Genomic DNA, 20,761 nt, shown 5'->3' with positions numbered 1-20,761 from the left:
TGCTCTCCTTACAACTCTACTCAGCACATGTATTTTTAAAAGACAAGTTTTTCTATTTTTTTTTTAACTTATCTTACAATTTGGAAAGATTCAGAGGTCTGTTTGCAAAAAAAAAAAAAAACCTCAGTGAAGTGAGGGAATACACAGATGCTATTAAAAATAAAATATTCATTAATAGTTTCTCATGTATTCTAAGCACATTCCATACTGTATCGATTGTAGTATGCAGGCAGGTAGCATATATAGGTGATACAATATGCAATAACCAGCTTGCAATGACAATTGGTTTGCATGTAAATTCTTATTTTAGAAGGGCACGTGTTCCCCTAAGCTAATGCGCTTACAGAAATATTATGACACAATAAACACAATAAAATGACACAATAAAATTTATGACACACATTTTTTTCGCTAACACATAATTCAGTACTTGCACACTAGTGATGTGCAGGCCGACCCGATACTCGTGGGACCCGTGGGTCAGGCGGGTTTGGGTCGACCTCGCACTGCTCCTCGCGGGTGGCCACCTTCAAATGCCGGCTTCCTGTTTTATAGTCTCGCGTCTGCTCGCTCCGCCCCTTTTGTGACGTCATTGGTGGGGTGGTGCAGGTCTATAAAAGGACCCTGGAAGCGTGGGTGCGGGCGGGCGCGGGTGGAGCAGTGTGTGCAATCACTATTGCACACACCCACCCACCGAATCTACATGCAGTATTTTTACGCGCATATTGCATAAAATAATTAAAAATAATAAAGCATTTTGTAAAATGAACATGCTAGTTAGTGGGTGTGGCTACAAAAATGGGCATGGTAAAAAATGTTTCCATGCTAGGCTTGTCAAATCTTTTTGTTCCTTTTTCTATTTCCAAAATGTTGGGAGGTATGACTACAGGTATGGGACCTGTGGGACCTGGGGTTTTCCGGATAATGCTTCTTTCCGTATTTTGGATCTTCATACGTAAAGTCTACTGCTAGATAATCATATAAACATTAAATAAACCCAATAGGCTGGTTTTGCTTCCAGTAAGGATTAATCGTATCTTAGTTTGGATCAAGTACAAGGTACTGTGGATTATTTGGATAAAATGGAGTCCATGGGAGACAGCCTTTCTGTAAATCAGAACGGGTTTCTGGAAATTGGATCCCATACCTGTATATGATTCAATAATGGCCCTAAGTGCAGTGGGCAACTTGCACTTTTCCCTGCAGTTAGTTGTGCAGGAGAACCCTGGAACTACCCGGCAGTTGCGCCAGATAATATTCTCTGATGCACACGTCACAAAAACCAGAAATGATGCCAGACAGACCTGGAAAATATCCAGCACAGATTTGTAGCAAACACGGTATTTTTGGCAAACCAGGGGTACCAAGTTTCAACGCCCCTTTCCACCCAAAATACCTCAGGAATTCTAGGAAACAACAACGCATTGTTGAAAAAAAAAAATGTCGATTGTGCCCTAAAATGTACTTTGCTCACTGCACTTGATGTAAATGAGCCCTTTTAATTTCAATATATTGATTTGGGAGTAAAAAGTAGTCAAGAAGGAACCATTAGTTTCAGCAGAAAAGCTAGAGGATGATGAGTATTTGTGGCCTTCTCTGCTGCCCATGAAGTAGGACTACCCTGGTCAATTTTTAATAAATGCAGCATCTCAAATGTTGCACTATGGATACAGAGTATTGTATTGTATTGTATTTATTTATAGAGAGCCAAAATATTATGCTTTACAAGGCTAAACACAAACAGGGGTATAGTATATTTAAAGAGTGAGAATAAATACATACTGTACATGCAATAAGATTTTGTAAAAAGGTATCATTAGTTCTTTGAACCAAAGAGTTTACAATGTATGATCGCTGTATCCTATCAACTTTTTCCCACAATACTGAAATGAACAAGATCAAGAAAATGCAAATAAATCATGAATTCTGCTAAAGGATAAAAAAGCACAACTCTCTATATGGTAAGAATGATATAAATCAGTGAAGGTTAGTGAACTCGAGTAGATTAATCCACTTAACAGTGCCAAGGCACAGTGAATATAATGATAATCCTTTAAAAGTCCAATTATAATCACATGTGATCAGAGGTTAACAGTTATTAAAGCCATAGATACTCTCAGTAATTATCATCAAACGTCTCCAACTAAGTTAATGCTGTAGATGTAATCAGCAATTCCAGTTTTAATTTCCGAACATGAGTACAGGAAATATCTCAACAATGTAGACGGAAAGTTCATAAAGAGCTGAAATCAATTTCACATACATTTTATGGTCCTTATGCAAGGAGTAAGTAATTTATATCAAACTGCCGAATGGGAGCACAAGGGGAAAAAAATCGAATAAAACTGTTTGTAACTTATGGTGTTGCTAACTACATTTCCCAAAATGCTCAAACACCACAAGGGACTTTTTCTTCCTAAAGAAGACTATTTTACACAGGAACATTAGGAACATCTACTTGAATCTGGCAATTAAACATCATGTAACAGAGCAGCAGCCTAATCTTCCTATGAATCACTTGCCTACCAACTCAACTTAAGCAAGAGTTCTATATAAGGCTGCCTATATGTGACAAGATCGGCCAAGTAGCAGACCAAGTTTGATCCCTTTGTCTGACCTTCAGGCCAATAACTGGATCACCTATGCAGATCTATCAGCAGAAGATCACATCCATGGTCTGACATGGTCTTCAAGAACCAAGGTTTTTCTACCATGGCAGCTAAATTATTGAATAAGCCCCATTTAGATGCTGAGTTCAGACAATAGCTTGGTGTAGACACCCAGTGAGCAGCCAATGTATGGAAATTAAGTCTCAAAAGACAAAGAGGTATATTTATCAAAAAGTGAAGTTAGAGATCATCACAGTCCTCTAGACTGAAATTTCACTTTCATCCATTGATAAATACTCTTTTAAAAATCCCATAGAAATGAATGGAGAGTGGCGAAATTTCACTCTAGAGGACTGTGGAGACTTCTAACTTCACTTTTTGATAAATATACCCCACAGAAGGAAGTGTGTGAAAGGGGATGTACATGAGAATCCACTAAAAAGGACAAATGGAGACATGTCCAATGAAGGTGCCATTAAAGTGACCTTGTTTCTCTATTTTTCCACTCAACTGGATTATATGACTGCACTGAACATTCCCCCCACTGTGCATAAAAATATCACCTGAAGATTTCTCCACATGCAGTAATAACAGAGTGTTTTTTCTTAAATCCACCAAAAGAAATGATTTCTGTAGAATAGCCCTCTCTTATTGAGCCAGCAACAAATGTTGTACAGACTGTTGTACATTAAAATCCTTGGAGGGGTTGTATTTTCCACCAATTACAATGGGTAATTATAATTGTTACATGCAGAGGGTTTTACTTTTTAGCAGTGCTAAAAATGATTACATACACCTATACCAAGGACTGGCTTATAGTCTGACCAACTGATGAAGTCAAGAGACTGATGAAACACATTGGGCTACTTGCTTGATATGCTGGTTCTAATTCTACTACTGTAAATTCATTTTATTTCACTACCAAAACTGAGGTGTTGATCTGACACTATGGTAGCGCACTGTTCTTCTGCACATTCAATTACCAGCCTCAATGGGGCCCTTACTTGTAGGTGACCTAATAGCACTGGTTTGAAAAAGGTGTGCACTCTCTAATACCTGACACATGGCAGACTGAAATATGAGAGAATAATGATATCTTCTGTAATATGATTTGTATGGGATTCCAAATTGGAACGATAGAAGGACAGATCAACTTGTGACCCCAGAAACATGGATATCACATGGCAAGCCACCATCCCCACATGCTATTACACTTATTCTGACCACCACTTTAGAGACTAATATTCATGAAATTACTGTTAAAATAGAGCTTTGGTATATCAATTATTGCTACAAAACAAACATGAATGTACCATTCTTACCCTATCTGACGGTTTGTAGAAGGTGCTTGTGTTATGACCGAACTGGACTGGGGAGAAGGCATGGCTTGTTGTATTACAACGCTGGTATCATGGTTTGGCAGCCGTGAGTTTGAGAGCTGGTGTGTCCCTGGTCCTGTCATTCCTCCTGCTGCGTTGTGCATATTAATACTCTACAAAGACAAAATATAAAAACCAGCATTGAAAAGGTAAAGTAACTCTTGCATTTCCAATTCCCTTTTCTTTACCAAGAATGGTATTGGAAGGCTAATACAAATACACTGGTCAGTGTATTAACTAATAATCAAAACCAAAAAGAATGTGTTTACGGAGACGATGATGGCCACTAGGTCTCTCATTTTTACTCCTTTGATAAGCTCACTGACCAAATCTTAGCCAGATACTGGTTGTAGAGACCATAATTTTGGCCCCCTATATGGGCCAATAAAAAGCCACTCAGGTGGTATGACAAAATCTGACTGATTTAATTGTTCTGCCCCTTGCCAATACATAGGGGTTATTTTCTAAACTCTGGACGGTCTTTTTGGGGCAAAACTCGAATGTTTCTGTTTTTTTTTTTTAAAAGTCTAATTTTTCTACATTTATTAAAGCCCGAAGCAGCAAAAAGCCTGAATCCAAAAATCTGCCATCTCAGACCTGCCAAGGTTGTGTATAAGTCAGATATAGCTGTGATTGGGTGAAAAACAATGAATCAAGTTGGGGAAAGCCAGGCTGGGGGTGTAGAAATAGAAGGAAGTGATGTCAAGGGAAAAAGTTGTTAATTTCCTTATCTTTTGAGCCGGCAGAAACATCCTACCCACCCTCCCCCATTTTTTGCATATTTTGTGAAATGTCAGGAGTTTCACTTCTTTACGTTGTCATGTTATTTATTAATAACTGAATGTGAATGTTTTCCTGCATGCACTGTTATATTGTGGTTTATATAGTAAAAATGTGAGGGTTTGCATTGTATTAATTCATGTTAAATAAATGTCAAATACATGATCCAGGGAATGTTTCCGTCGCCATTGGGGTCAGGAAGGATTTTTTTTCCCTCTTGAGGGATAATTGGTATTGGCTTCAGGATGGGGTTTTTGCCTTCCTCTGGATCAAAACAGTAGATATATGATAATGTATCTTAAAGGAACAGTAATACCAAAAAATGAAAGTGTTTTAAAATAATGAAAATAACATTTACTGTTGCCCTGCACTGGTAAAACTGATGTGTTTGCTTCAGAAACACTACTATAGTTCATATAAACAAGCTGCTGTGTAGCACTGGCAGAAATTGAAAAAAGGCTATATGGCACAGGTTAAATAGTGGATAACAGATAACTCCATTATGTTCTACAGAGCGTATCAGCTATCTGCTGTGTAACCTGAGCCTTTTCTCCTTTGAATGGCTGCCCCCATGGCTACACAGCAGCTTATTTATATAAACTATAGTTTCTGAAGCAAACACAGCAGTTTTAACAATTCTGGGAAACACTGCAATATATTTTTATTACTTTAAAACAATTACATTTGTTGTTGTTACTGTTCCTTTAGGTTTTATTTGTCACAGCAGCGGTAGGACCTTGCCAGAGTAATGCACAGGTAAATTTAGAAGAGGGAGACAGAAGGTTCTCTCCTGTGACTGCACAGTGGGTTCATTGATACAGATGCTACAACTGCTTGTGCTAGGTGACAGCCTGCTTGGATTTCCTATCGTTGACACACTGCAGATTCAGGACCGGCAGCTGCGCTGCTGAACTTCTTTCATGACGGGATATACAATGGGAGGGGGTGAAACAATAGCTGTCTCAAAGCAGTTCCATTCTGAAGTGCTGAATCCTTCTTAAAGCTCTGGATCAGGCACAATCCACTGAGATGGTTGCCTCCAATATTACAGCTAAAAAATACATTTATTGGTTCAAGAATACAATTTTAAATGGTAAAGTGAAATATTTGCAATGTAAACTGTGTAATTTAGAAATAAAAAGTAAACCATAAAAATCATGACAGAATGTACTGTATCAAGGAATCCCATTCAGTATAAAAGCATACATGGAGGAAACAAGCAAAATACTGGGCTTTTAGCATGCTTGCCTTTGATTAATTGGGGGGGGGAATTCATTGGTCTATTGGATCATAAGGGTAAGAATAATGACGCTACCATTTATCAGTTAATGAGGTTATGTTCTTGCTAAGAAAGCTGATGATTATTTGTTTTTCAGCTAAGATTCTCACCATCCTCTGACTTGAATATATCATGTAGGACAGAGAAAACAAGACTACATTGGGCAAATCCACATACTATTGAGCGCAGCTCAAAGTTATAAAGGGATGTGTGATCCTGTACATTAGGTTACGAAGATTTTTTTCTTGATTGTTAATTACACTAATCAAGTAAAACAATAAGAAAGTAATTTAAATAGTGTTCTTATTTTGCTTGCAACATAACTCTTTACCAAAGTAAACAAATGACATCTACTGGATAAACAGGGTGTTAATATAAACATTACCTTCATTTTAAAGTCAGTGTTTCCTCTGATTTAACAAGGTAAAAACTCCCATGTAAAATGCCAGAGCCATAAAAAACAAATCCCGGGCTAATGAAAAATTTTCACACTTTCAAAAATAACTTGTGAATTTCATATTCTTTTGTTGATTTTGTAATAAAATTGAAGGCACTTTTATTATTATTGTAGCAGCATCAATCCCTTAATACTTTGGTGGTTTACTAGGTGATTTGCCAATATGAATCCAAATACTATAAATGGCTGCCGTGAATACATTTACTAGTAAAAGGCATTACATGTTATGATTCATTTTTAAAGGCATATTACATTTACAATACAAGTAATGGAGTGTTATGATGAAGTGCTGTAGATATGTTTTAAGGTTAAAGTCAGACACTGTTGGAATTAACAAGAAACCACCCACCCATAAGATCAAAGGAAACCTTAGGACCTAATCACACAAGCAGGTCTGGACTGGGAGTCAAAATAGGCCCTGGCATTTTACATTCAAAGTGGTCCAAACAGCCTCCCACCAGCCCACTAAATAGTGGCATCGCACAGCAGCCCCTCTGGCATTTGTCAGGACCCACAGATTTCCAGTCCAGGCCTGCACATAAGTGAGAGGAAGCTAAAAGGCTTGCAAGGTGCCTGTGTCCTACTAGGAATGGTCATCCCATCTAATCAACACACAGAAAATGAGTATGCAGATAAAACTGCATGAAAAGCTGACAAGGCACTGCTTCCGGGGCACTATTATGGAATTATTTTATAGACAGAGTCCGTGGCAAAAAACAACTTGCACATTACAATGCCCAAAAACAAATAGTACCCACCATAGGTGCTCTGTACTCTGTACCAGAATCACAAGAGAATTGTAGTTGTTTAGGGTGTTCTGGGAAGCCCATAGGAGGAAACACGGCATGCTGCAGCTAATGGGCAAAGAATATGAAGGAATTTGGGAACAGCTCATAAATAAGGGCATCCTCAAGACATGTTGCCCTGTTAAAAGCTGAGTTTAATAATGGTATTAAATGCTGTATGTCAGTTTCACCATGTAGTAGTAGTTTTGTTGGGCAGTAGGGTCAATAGGAAATATATGTCATATATGGCTATGGATTTTACATTGTGGTTCAAATAGAGTTGGGTCCAGGGAGTGAAGAAGATCTATAATAGCAAGTGAGGCATGTGGACTAATTCCATGTAAAGGATATGGGGTATGTCAACTGGTAATCTGATGTCTGGAAAAGTCTGCTGCTACTATATATCAAAATGCATCTCCACATCACCATTGACCTGCCCCAAGTAGCCTGGTATTTTGATAGACACATACATCTTAATGAGAACATTTGGGTTTTTTAGTGAGTTTTTTTAGGTTGTTCCTAAAGCAGTGTAAATAGACGGAAAGCTGTGGTCTATGTGTATGTTAAATTACAACAGATGTTCTCTTGGGTTATGAGGAAGAGATGCAGAGTTGGGAGTTACTATTTCTACTTCTATGTTTTCTTGCTTTTTAAGAAAATAAACTGGCTGGATGGTTAGCCTTTTTATTAGATGCATGTTTACATTCAATGCATTGCATGCGGGTATTTCAAAGCAGAGTAAAAGTGTTCTTATTATATTGTAATTATAATAATAATTATTAATGCTAGAATAAATAAAAAGTATACATAAATTCTTCTTCTTGTTTTTGCATTTTATTTTCCTTTATAAATGCATTCTGCCAAAGTATGAGACTTTTCTACAGATCAAATATACATCAGCTTTGTTTCAGTAACAACAATTAATAAATAGTTCTACCAGTAATGCTATATTTCAGTAAATTCTATCCATTGACTAGGCAGATGAAAATATATCAGCACTCTGCAAGCAGTAAAGAAATGAGAATTACACTTATTTTACTTTTTACTTTTTTTTCGCTAGTTCTGATCTAATTCATAGCAGATTTTGCAAAGCCCAAGCTTTACATGTGAAATGCAAACAAGTTCATGTAATAAAAACCAGCCAACATATTGTATTTGGATTTCTTCCAAACTCTTTATATGTTTTATTTCAACTAAATCCGGGCTACAGATTCAGTCATAACTGCAGCAGTCAAGTGACTTCTACAGACTCACAGGCACATGAAAATAAAAGGGCCGAAATATTAGAGTTTCTATGATGTATTGCTGCAGTATTTATTGCACAAGGACAATATTGTATACTTGACTATATTATATTTGTTGGTGCTTATTAGAAAAATATCATATTTAAATAATCAATGTCCAATGGGCTACCAGTAATTTTTAAAGAATGTGTTCACCTTAATATTAAAGGCATATTGGTGAATTAGTTGGTAAAATCTCGCAAATATTGCCCTCTAATCCTATTGTACTCTGTAAACCCTTGTTTGTTATTCACGATTTGTTCCAGTCTGTTATAAACTAAAGTAAAGAACTGCGTAACTTGTTGGCACTAAATAAATGAGGTGGAGGAGGAGGTGTAAAATTGCAAAATTAAAAAATGTAAGCAAAATACTATATTTAAAGCAATTTGCACCTAACTCCCTGAAGATGAATGCCTACAGGAGAGATGGGAGATGGTAGCACTGGGGCTAATTTGTGATTGTGATTTGTAAACACTTGTTTGTTATTCACCATTTGTTCCAGTCTGTTATAAACTAAAGTAAAGCACTGCCTAACTTGTCAGCGATTAGAGCAATTTGCACCTAACTCCCTGAAGATAAAGGGAAAATAATGTATATGGAGCAATGCCTACAGGAGAGATGGGAGATGGTAGCACTTGGGCACTTCTAGGAATACCCATAGCCCCTATGTCCTAGGAAGCACCAGGTAATGATAATGTAAGACACTAGCCCTGATCTTACTGCCTGCCTATGACAGGCCTTAAATGCAGGGCTCCCTTGTGTCTGCCAGTGTTGTGCTCAGATTGTAAGTGTCAGGGGCCTATCGGCTCCCATGGGAGAGTCAGGACCAAGGAGGAAGCCTTTAGGGGTCAAAGTTCAGGTTCAAGGTACCGACAAGGGTTAGGCAGATTCAAGGTCAAAGTCCAGACAGGGGTTCAAAGGCAGGCAGAAAGGATCAGAATCAAAGTCCAGGCAAGGGTTCAAAGTCCAGAATATAATAATAATAAAGCACCCAGGAACGCTTAAATAACAATTCCTTTACTTGGGCAAGGCTCTGTTTGAACTGGGCACACTTTTATTTACACTTTTATTTTATTTGTGGCTGAAAGTGTCATAGATATAAATGGTGGGAATGGAGTAGCTGTATAGACGATGTGTTTACAGAAGTAGTATTACCAAAGGAAATGAAGCAGCACAAACTTGCTCTTAATGACAAACTATAGTGGTTAGTTTCATGTCTTCGGTTTTCCCTGACTGGTTAGGCAGATTTGAGTCAGGCATGTTGTAGTGGGCAGCTTGACCAAAGACATGAATTGTATTTTCCTCATTAGGAAACTTCCTGACAGTTAAAGTCTTGATCATAATGTGAAAAATCTTTAAATTACTAGTATTTCAAAACAATCTCTATCCAGTATAAGGAGATAATTCTTAAAGCGATGCAAGAAAGTTGTGAAGAAGGTCCCTCTCAAAATGATTTCCAAAAGTACATATAAGGTGTGTAGTAACATAGCTATAATAAACCTACATTAAAGATAATAGCTGCACTGTGAAAATGAATTAGAAAATAATTCACTCATTCATTTGATGCTGGTAAATTTTACCAAGCAGTAATCATTAGAAAATATTCTTGATAGGAATTTTTTCATAAATCATATTTGATTCCCCAGTTCATTCTATATGTGCCCGTGCTTTTATGCATTATCAAGGTATAGTGATCCAAATAATGGAGATTTCCCTAGAAAACTCTATATGTGTTTTATATATTTAGTAAAAATCTTTTTTTTACTTCTTTTTTTAGTTTTGTTTTGGTCACAATTTGTATTCGGTAAAAAAAACTATTTCGGAAAAAATGGATCGATTGAAAACTGGAAAACAATTTATAACAACTTGCTTGAATACCAAATATACAACTATCTATTGATTTGAATTTTTTTAAATTTCTCGATTTAATAAATCAAGGCAAAAAATGTATGTATGGGTTTAATGTACAAGCTGAACATGTGAACTGTCCTCTGAGAGGTAGGGTAGAGATATAGACATGGTATTATTAGCTACAGATCTCTGTCAACCGCTCTTCTGTGGTTAATTAGTTCAACGATTTCATTATTGTATCTTTATTTCTGGTATAGAATAGTCACAACACTACCCTAAATGGTACCTCTCTAAAATGGAAATGGTTGTTTTTTCCCCCAGCTAACACCCATAATATCACAGAAGTATCTATTGTAGTTAACAATCCCAGTTGTGAGAACTAACCCTAGTGGTCGAGCGGGGGTGCAATGAGGACACCTGATGCTTCCGGTAGGATGAAGTCATCGAGCACTGGCGCAAAATTCAAATATTTAAAGGGATCTCTGTCAATTTTCAAATGCACAATGTAAAGGCTCCTTCCAAGTTTCTGGGTGCTTTCGAGTTCGTGTTCTGAGTGTGTTACCTGTATATTGACCCTTGTCTGTCCCTGATTATCCATTCCTGCTGCCTGAACTGACCCACGCATGGTTTGACGACTCTTCTGATTCTGTTTTGATACCGCATTTATTCCTCTCTGTGTATGGCCTTGGCCTCTGACCCCGACCTTGCTCTGGTTAACTGTATTGTACTGCATTGCCTGTTTTGGTTTGACCCGGCCTGTTCTTGGACTCCACTTACTGCTCCTTCATCATATCAGTATATGTTCAGTTCCATTGCTCGCCCAGAACTGTGTTCCTGGTTCTCGTATTAAGACCTGGCGGCACCTGAGAAGCAGAGGGCTCCACCCGAAGCCAAAGGTGGCTGCTAAAGGCAGAAGAGTGGGCTTAGACCAGAACATTGGAGTTAGTTCTGGGTTAGGGATACCATATGTTAGACCCGTCTCCCCAGGCCCCGTGCCTTGGGGTTATCCCATATTCTGCCCTGTCTTTCATTCCACATATCCAGTCACTTATTTAATCATGGCACTTTCGTTTAAGGAACATATCCAAAATATGATCATTTAACAACCAAGCTGCATGAAAGCTTTTTTCCACAAGCGATCAAACTCCTCAACTCACTGCCTTTCCTCCCACTACATTCCAGACACACCTGAACTGTGAACTTAACTTTGTGAACTGTTAATTTATTTGGACAATTATAAAGGTTTACACATGTATAAATCCAATTTCTGCCAATATATTGCACATTGCAAATGTTTACATATTTGTGTATTCTAAGTGCCTTTTTGTGATATGTACTAGCTGGAGCCACGTCGTCTCGTCTCACTGTGTATTCGTATAGTGGTGAGATGACAATAAAGTTTACTTTGACATTGACTTCGACGATGCTGCCAGAATTCTTATTCACTCTCTCATCATATCACTTCTAGACTACTGTAACTTTATATTAATCGGCACGGTGCAGCCCTTACAAAGTCTTGAATGCGAGCGTGTGAGGAGGTAATGCACGCACGCCTCCTCTGGAATCCTCTACCACAGTCATTCCAACTTTCTCCCAAACTTTCTGCTTTCAAAAGCTGTCAGTTTTCAAATGTAAATGTTACTTCCAAGTTCCTGGGTGCTTTCTAGTAGGTGTTCTGAGTGTGTTACCTGTGTATTGACCATTGCTTGTCCCTGATTATCCATTCCTGCTGTGTATGACCTTGGCCTGTGACCTTGCTCTGGTTACCCGTATTGTGCTGCAATTTTGGTTTGACCCGGCCTGTTCTTGGACTATGCTTACTCTTCCTTCATTCTATCAGTACACGTTTATATCTAGTGCTCACCCAGAACTTTTTCCCTGGTTCAGCATCTGAGAAGCGAAGGGCTAAAGGCAGAAGATCGGGCTTAGACCAGAACATTGGAGTTAGTTCTGGGTTAGGGATACCATACTTTACACCGTCTCCCTAGGCCCGAAGCCGTGGGGTTATCCTAGATTCTGCCCTGTCTTTCACTCCACACATCCAGTCACTTATTTAATCATGTCACTTTCATTCAAGAAACATATCCAAAATACGATCATTTAACACCCAAGACGCCACCAGAATTCTTATTGACTCTCTCATCATTTTACGTCTAGACTACTGTAACTTTCTATTAATTGGCCTCCCCCCCACCTCTCCAGTCCATAATGAACACTGCTGCCAGGTTTATACACCTCAGCAACCGCTCCTCCTCTGCCATGCCACTCTGCCAATCCCTGCACTGGCTTCCACTAACTTTCAGAATAAAATTCAAACTAATGACCTTGGCATTCAAAGCACTTCATAACTCTGCCCTGCCTTACATCTCTGCATTAATCTCTAGATACTCACCCAACCGCATACTACGCTCCTCTACTGACCTGCTACTCAACTCTTCTCTCATAACCTCCTCACACGCTCGCATTCAAGACTTTGTAAGGGCTGCACCCCTTCCTCTGGAATTCTCTCCCACAGTCTGTACAACTTTCTCCCAACCTTTCTGCTTTCAAAAGATCTGTCAATTTTTAAATGCACAATTTAAAGGTTCCTTCCAACTCTTAAAACACACTTATTTAGAGAAGCATACCCTTACTCTGTTTAGCTTCCAAATTCAATAAAATATGCTGCATCTCTCACTTGCTTGTCTTTCCCACTCCCAAATCTTGTTTTTCATACCCTTCCCCTTTAGATTGTAAGTTCTTTTGTACATGTTTTATGTATGTGATTCATGTGATTTCTTTGTAAAAACACATTTATTTTACAGAGTTGTGCAATATGTTGGTGCTCTAAAAATACATGTTTTTAATAATAATAAAATTCATAAGCTAAATAAATACACTTGCACTTCAAAAATGTATTTATTTTTTTTAAATAGAATTAGGTAAAGCTTGTTAAAGCTTTGTTACACAAATAACTAACTCAAGATACACATACCTGGGTTGCCAAAACAGGTAGTGCACCAACAAATTAGTTCAAGGTTTCTTAATATTTATTGACTTAAAACTGAACAACACAGGAATGAAAGTAGGGAAGAACATGTTTTTGGAAAATACAGCAAAAATATTAATTGTACTTAAATCACAACCGCAATGCAAGCCTGCAAACATCCTCTGTAATGAGGCCTTCTGTGATTCCCATATATTTTACAACAGTGTGTATATGAATCCCTACACATGCTTCTTATACAAATGAATACCAATATTCTAAAATGACATAATGCCATCAGTCCAATCTTTGCTGTAGTATTATTTTAAAATGATATATTCAGAGTTAATGTATATACTTTACCTTGAAGGTTAATCTGCAAAGTTTTTCCAGTGTCACTTTTTTTTCATTACTATTTTGGTTTCATTGGTAAAGAATGTTTACCCATTGTTTTTTTCAACCCAAGAGATTTTAATGTTTGACCTACATGGTCTTTCCTTCTATTAGAACAGCCTAATAACTTAATTGCACATATATCCTTCTTGCCTGAAGGAAAGTAATAACAATGCTATCTTGTTCTAGGCAAGTTAAAACTCCTGATTCTGTCAATCATTCACATCAACAATTAAGTATGACCTACAGTTAGCCTTATTAAACTCTACCCCCAACAAAACTAAATGCATGATTTTTTTCAGAGAGGCTTTTTTCTCCATTTCCAGACATAACTGAATTCTTTTTGTTTTGTTCTTCTCTGTCTCCTTAATTATCAGTGTGAGAGATCCTTCTGTAAAACAAAAGCATTCCTGACACAGGTATAACCTTTGCACTGATAATGGCATTGATAGCTAAGCTAAGCTAGCTACATAAACTTCTCTATTAGTTTTTATGCATGCATTTACTAATTAAAGTTATATTTGGGAATTGAATCTTTCTATAAAGAAGGTTATATATGTGCCATGTGTGTTGTCTATCCAAAAGAAAACTCATGGGTTGATAGTATTTCATTTACACCGAGATTTCAGATAACAGGTTGATGTGATTGAGAAGTTATTATATGAATAATATTTTCCAATGTTGTTTAAGTCACTCATCATACAAATATAGAAGTGGGGGTTTACGTGTTAAAATCAGACACTCGTTTAAGCAAGACCTATCTGGCCGTTGAGTAAGTGAATCTAAAAGTCTCTAAACTCAACTAAACAATAAACAAGTCCTGGAAACAAAAGAAAGATCCTTGGAAATAGCATATACTGATGTTGGTGTAACCAGTTTTCAAGAAACCTAAAATAATTGTATTATATAATAGAACCTAACATTTTATACTACTGCATTATTTCTATAGTTTCTTGTAATATGCATTTATAACTTTGGCATTCCTCTGGATTCCTAGCACTGTGTACTAATACACATTAGTTGTGCACAAGGGAATTGACCAACCAGACTATTATGTTTTGTGTTGGTATGAATCTTCTATCATGTAAAATAGATCTGAGATGATATCACCGTGTAGTTAATTAAATGAAACAGAAAAGCCGGATTGTTGAAAAGCCAAACTTGATGGGCTTGTTTAGCTCTCTATGTATCTGTAAGGTGCATATCAGATATATGGAACATGAATCACTTAGCACAAGTCTGTTTTGGTACAAGCTTTATTCTATCAAAGCTAAATACTACCCTCTAAATCGTTAGGAATTATTCCCAGCAAATGCCTTGTATACCTGGCTATGAATCAGGAATGCTAGATTTTTTTAAACTGAGCAGAAAACGAATATCTGACAAATCATCGCACAGCATGATTGGCTGGATAATTATTCAAGTTGGCCAATCCGGGCCAATCAGTAGGAATTGTGGTGAAAGAGTGAAACCATGTAATTCAGGGGTAGGTCTTTTACCTTATTTTTAAGATAAATGTACAGTCATACTGTATGAAAAAGTAAGTAGCCATTTTTTCAACATATTTCAAGATATATTTGATCTTCATTTCAGCAATATTAGTAGATACAAGTGATCAAATATAGCAAATATAATGCAACATTTACATGTTTAGTCCACTCTGTAATTTAAATAAACATAGATGCAAATTTCACATGAACAAATGTAATTACAAGCCTACATTTATTTGTAGCTCAAGTACCTAAAATTAGAATCAGGTGCACATTGTTATACCATTATTAGAGAGAGGATCTTTTAGGAACCTGTCTTATTTAAACCTTGGTTATTTAGTTTTCCTCTTTGTTGTTGAAATGTGTGGTATTAATAGGTCTAGATTAAATTAACCTTCTGAATCCAATTGAACACAACTGGAAATCAATCATTGCACTTCCAATAGATCATCTGCAAGTGGAGAAGATATTAACAACTGCCAACTGCATTTCAGCAAGTTCAAGAGCAGAACACAATATGCTGGAAGAAGTCTCTAAGAACCCCAGAATATTACACTAGACCTACAGTTAGCTCTCACTGCTACTGATGACAAAGTGATATGAATCTACCATTAGAAAGAGGCTGAACAATTAGATCTACATGGGAGGAATGCCATGAGAAAACCCTTGCTATCCAGAAAAAACAGCAGGGCAAGACTGAAGTTTGCTCATGAACACATAGGCAAAGGTGCCTATATTGGCAGCAAAGAGACCACTCAAATTCTCAGATGAGAAACACTGTTCTAAATTACAGAATAATTTGAAGGGGTATTGCCACTGCTATTTTACTGCTCCTCATTCAGACACTGAATATTTAGTTTCAATACCAGGGGTTAAGCAGCTCTCTTGTGGTAGGAGCAATGGTGACAAAGTTCATGTCTAAAAATAACATGTAGCTGTTTTCTTTGTTTATAAAGGCAAAATTCACTTCATTGATGTGAACTAAGCAGACCTGGTCCTCACAGGGTAAGGAATCTTATTACTTTTGTTTGTCCAAATAGGGTTTGGGTTGTTATAATTTGTTGTAAAACTCATAACAGGGCAGGGGTGACTGTAAGTAGTATAAGTTAAGCTGCCCATAGAGGCACACATATAGTCATACTAAACAAAGTTCTGTACAGTAATTGTACAATTGTTTTTTCATACCATGGAGATCAGTTATTTAATAGATCGGACAGGTTATAAAATTTCTGTTTGATAACAATAATATCTATATATCTATATCCCTCTCAAATTATACCTCCGTCTCCTTTTAAGGTGAATTTTCTAGAAGAATAGGTCTGTCTCCCTTTGCGACTTTTTAATAATATCTATATATAATATATTTAATATAGTTTGTGGCAAAAAACATACAATCACTATCTGAATGTTCACCGGACAATGATTAAAATCTTAATGTCTGTGGTCAGCTTTATATTACTCAAGATAGGATTTTGAATCTAGTCTCCATGTCATTAAATGTTGTCCTAATACTTATTGGTGAATTGGAGTTTCTAGGAAAAGTTTAGTGTAAAATAAAAACTGGTTAAATGGATAGGCTGTGCAAAATAAAAAATGTTTCTTATATATTTAGTAAGCCAAAAATGTAATATACAAAGGCTGGAGTGACCAGATGCCTAAAATAATAGCCATAACCCAACTTTCTGTTTTGCAGCTCTCTAACTCTTCCGTAGTCAGCAACTTTAAGGGGGGCCACATGGGACAGTGAGTTTGCTTTTGATCCTTAGTATGCAGGTCAGACCAATAAGAGAGCTGCAAAGCAGGTAGTAGTATTCTGGCTATTATGTTAGACATCCAGTCACTTCAGCCTTTATAGATTACATTTATGGATAACAAGCTATATTAGAAACATTTTTTATTTTGCACAGCCTATCTATTTACCCTGTTTATATTGTTACACTGTGAACAATTGCTGGTTGTTACTATGTGGTTTTGTCCCTACCTAGAACTGTGGCATATTACTGTAAGTGCTAAATGTAAAGTTAACACTGTCCCATTAATTTATAGATTGTGACTGTGCTTTGTTTACTCTTATTTTGAGATACTATAAAATGATGGAAGTTGAAGGTTTAGCTGCAGATATTCCCTTGTCAGAATAGCATTGGGTATTTTGCAGTTGCTTAACTGATATAAATATATATTATTTTCTATAGTATTAATTGCTGAAAAAAAATATCTTCAGTCTTGTATTCAAAAGTGGTAGAAAAGGGGAGAGGAGGACAAGGACATGATCACAGCTTGTACATGGCCCCTCATGGCTCTCTGTTACTAAATAATTCCAATCTACAGTACAGAGCATTCTCTCCCTTTCCAAAACAAGGGAGGAGGAAAGGGAGCATCTACAAGACACTCTGCATTAAAATATTTAACAGGAGACGCCCATGCCAATACACTAGTTAATCATCTTTGGAAGAAGAAGCAGAGCCACCATGTTCTACTACGGTAGCTTGATTCTCTGGTGTTAGAAATGTATGCATATACTTTATAAAGTAAAAGAGTCTGTGATACCATGGTTATTGACGCTTATCTTTTTCCATAGTGAACATGCAAACTAGTTACTGGCACTGTACTGAAGTCTGCTCCATCTGTTTACATTTAGCATGCAATAACTTTTAAATTGTTGATATACCAGGTGTACCTGGTTTTCCTTAACAACAAAAGCCATTCAGAATTATCTTGCCTGAACAAAGGTGAATTAAAGTCTGCACTTTTATTGGCCCCTAAAGAAAAGCTGATGAATTTTAGTTCTAACCTTAAAAACTTGATAATGCTTCTACATGTGGTGTTCACTTTAAATTAGAAGTGGAAAAATCAGATACAATGTTCACATAATAGCTGATAGTCTAATCCATACATCAAGTTTATTAAACAATTATTGGACAAGGGCAGAGCTGGAGGGCACGGAAGGCATTTATTGGAACCAGTGAATCACTTTTGATCAAGTTTATTAAAAAGTGTTTGCCCAGACCTAAATAAAAATATTCCATTGTGTATGGCATCATTTTTATATTTTAACCATGTATCAATAGCCAGCTGCTCTGGACATTAAATATTAAGCTGCACAGTGGCTGATAATACTTTATAAAAACACGGCATTGCCGAAATACTAAATGAAATGCAGATGCAGTTAAATGGGATTTGTGTCTGTATACAATTTACATAAGCATGCTTTCAGACAAATATTTACAAGGCACACGGGATATGAATTAACAGGATTTTCTTTGGTATTGTATTAGTAATAATAGAGAACTGGGATGAAAATAAAATCCTAAAAATTTGAAAAATATCATATATCCCTCGTTTTGCAATAAGTGTAACTTTTGAAAGGAAAATCCGCTTTGTTTTGGGAGCATAAGCCTTTTTTGAGAATAAAAAACAGAATCTAAATTGAGAAAATCACATTATTCTATAAACTATACTACAAACCTTACAAGGCAAACAAGACAACATTAACATTTAACAGGTGTTTATAAAAGAATAAGCATTCCTTAAACTCGAGGAACTCAAAACTGCACCTTTCTACTCAATATGGCTGGCCAGACTGGGTGTTGCCTAGAATTGATATAATGAATCATTAGGACAGAAAGTATGTATGAACCACGTCATCATGATACAGGTATCTGCACCAAAAGCTACATAGATGAAACTTTTAAAAGATGTACAGAGTTGGCACCACAATAAACACTATAGTTAAGTAAGGGCATTTAGATATAGACATTTCTGCAAGGGAATGTTTGTACAGGTACAGCCTGGGGTTTTCCAGATAAGGGTCTTTCCGTAATTTGGAACATCATACCTTAAAAAATAATTTAAACATTAAAGAAACCCAATATGATTGTCTTCCTACCATTAAGGCTTAGTTATATATTTTGGGATGAACTACAAGGTACTGTTGATATTATTACATTAGGCACATTTTCCCAAAGGCAAATTAAGCTCTGTTTTCACTTTTGATGGAAGTTTAGGACTTTATCTATGCCTCACAACAATATGCTGTGTAAATATGCTGAGGAACGCCTGTTTCTTTTTTGAGTTTGAAAGGTTGCATTTTGTATGCAGTATGTGCAAGGAGGAATCTGCTGTGAAAACCTTCTGTGAATTGTTATTAACCTACTTTATTCCAGAATGGTCTATCATATGGCAGGTTTAAGTTGAAAATTGTCAAATTGTCCAAAAGGCTGAACTCACCATTGCTGTTCTATAATGGCCTGGCAGCTAACTAACATTCCCTGAACAGAATGTTTTTAAAATGTATAGGTTATACATGACCCATGACCCTCTAAACTAGAACTATAATGATGTTTCATGTTAACTACCAGCCTGACTGTTTGCATCAGTAAGGTCCCACCTGAGATTAATTGGTAGTAATATGTACTGATTGCATCAGATGAAAAAATGCAAAAATTACCCAACAAAAAGCATTCCATAGTCAAATGGGAAGTGCTTTCCAGCAAAAATTTTAAGTGTGTGTGTGTGTGTGTGGTGGGGGGGGGGATACAATAAGTGTGACCACAAAATTCATATAAAGACAAGAGATCCTCTTTACTCAACCCATTATCAATATATTAAGGACATTAAGACAATTTACGCATTAAGCTGCCAAAAAATGCCCTCCCCTATAAACAAAACAGGGATTGTTTGTCCATATATTGCAATATATATCAAAATCACCCCACATACTTTCATCTGATTCATTAAGAATACTAATTTTTATTTAAGCTTTTATTACAGGCATTCCAGCATGTGCTGATATGTAACAATACAGTGGAGTGTATGTGTATTAAATACTATTCTCAGAATATCTTATGAGACAAAGTAAAATTCAACTTCTGACTACTAGGTATCTTTGGCACTCATTTGGGGTCTAGATTCCACAGGGCACCCGAGTTATAACTTTCCTTTGATTTATAGAATTCTAGCAGACATCAAGAATGACTCTCATATAAGAAGATATACTTAGCGGACATGATTATTGTCATCTCTGAATAAGTATATCGTATAGAGTAGAGGTTGTTATGGTTAAACTCTTCCTTGGAACCCAACCTTTGTTCAATGCCCCTCTTAGCTCATAGCAAAACCTCATTTACAACTGCAAGTGCAAATCGCTGAACTAGATGGAAAACCGAGTGTGCACTGAAACAATGCACAACAGCACTTGTAGCCACAAATGCTCAATTGACAAGCAATCATCATCATCAGTTATTTATACAGCACCAGCAAATTACATAGTGCTTCGTAAATGAGGCTGTATACATGAGTCATTCAGTGTAGTGTCCACACACCAACATGAACTGCCAATGCCTCTTTCTTATCTTAGAATATGTGGTGTGAGCTGGTTGACTTGCCAGTATTTAGGTCTTAAAGATATACAAATGATTATATCTACAAAAACACACAAGGAAGGGTTCACTCTGTTTTGATTATTACCATTATACAGGTTCTGTCCAGGTA

At 36.8% G+C, this 20,761-nt stretch overlaps 1 protein-coding gene across 3 annotated transcripts in view; it reads right to left on the bottom strand.

Annotated features, from left to right (window-relative positions):
- The window catches only part of creb5.L (cAMP responsive element binding protein 5 L homeolog), a 275,913-nt gene that overhangs the window by 173,674 nt on the left and 81,478 nt on the right, over window positions 1–20,761 (bottom strand). For all 3 annotated transcript variants that reach the window (XM_018267420.2, XM_041565988.1, XM_018267422.2), the window contains exon 5: window positions 3,932–4,101. In XM_018267420.2, the coding sequence (XP_018122909.1) occupies window positions 3,932–4,101 (170 nt within the window). The remainder of the gene's footprint in view (window positions 1–3,931; window positions 4,102–20,761) is intronic.

Source organism: Xenopus laevis, chromosome 6L, assembly GCF_017654675.1.
Source record: "Xenopus laevis strain J_2021 chromosome 6L, Xenopus_laevis_v10.1, whole genome shotgun sequence".
Lineage (NCBI taxonomy): Eukaryota > Metazoa > Chordata > Amphibia > Anura > Pipidae > Xenopus > Xenopus laevis.
This window is presented reverse-complemented; position numbering and strand designations above follow the sequence as displayed.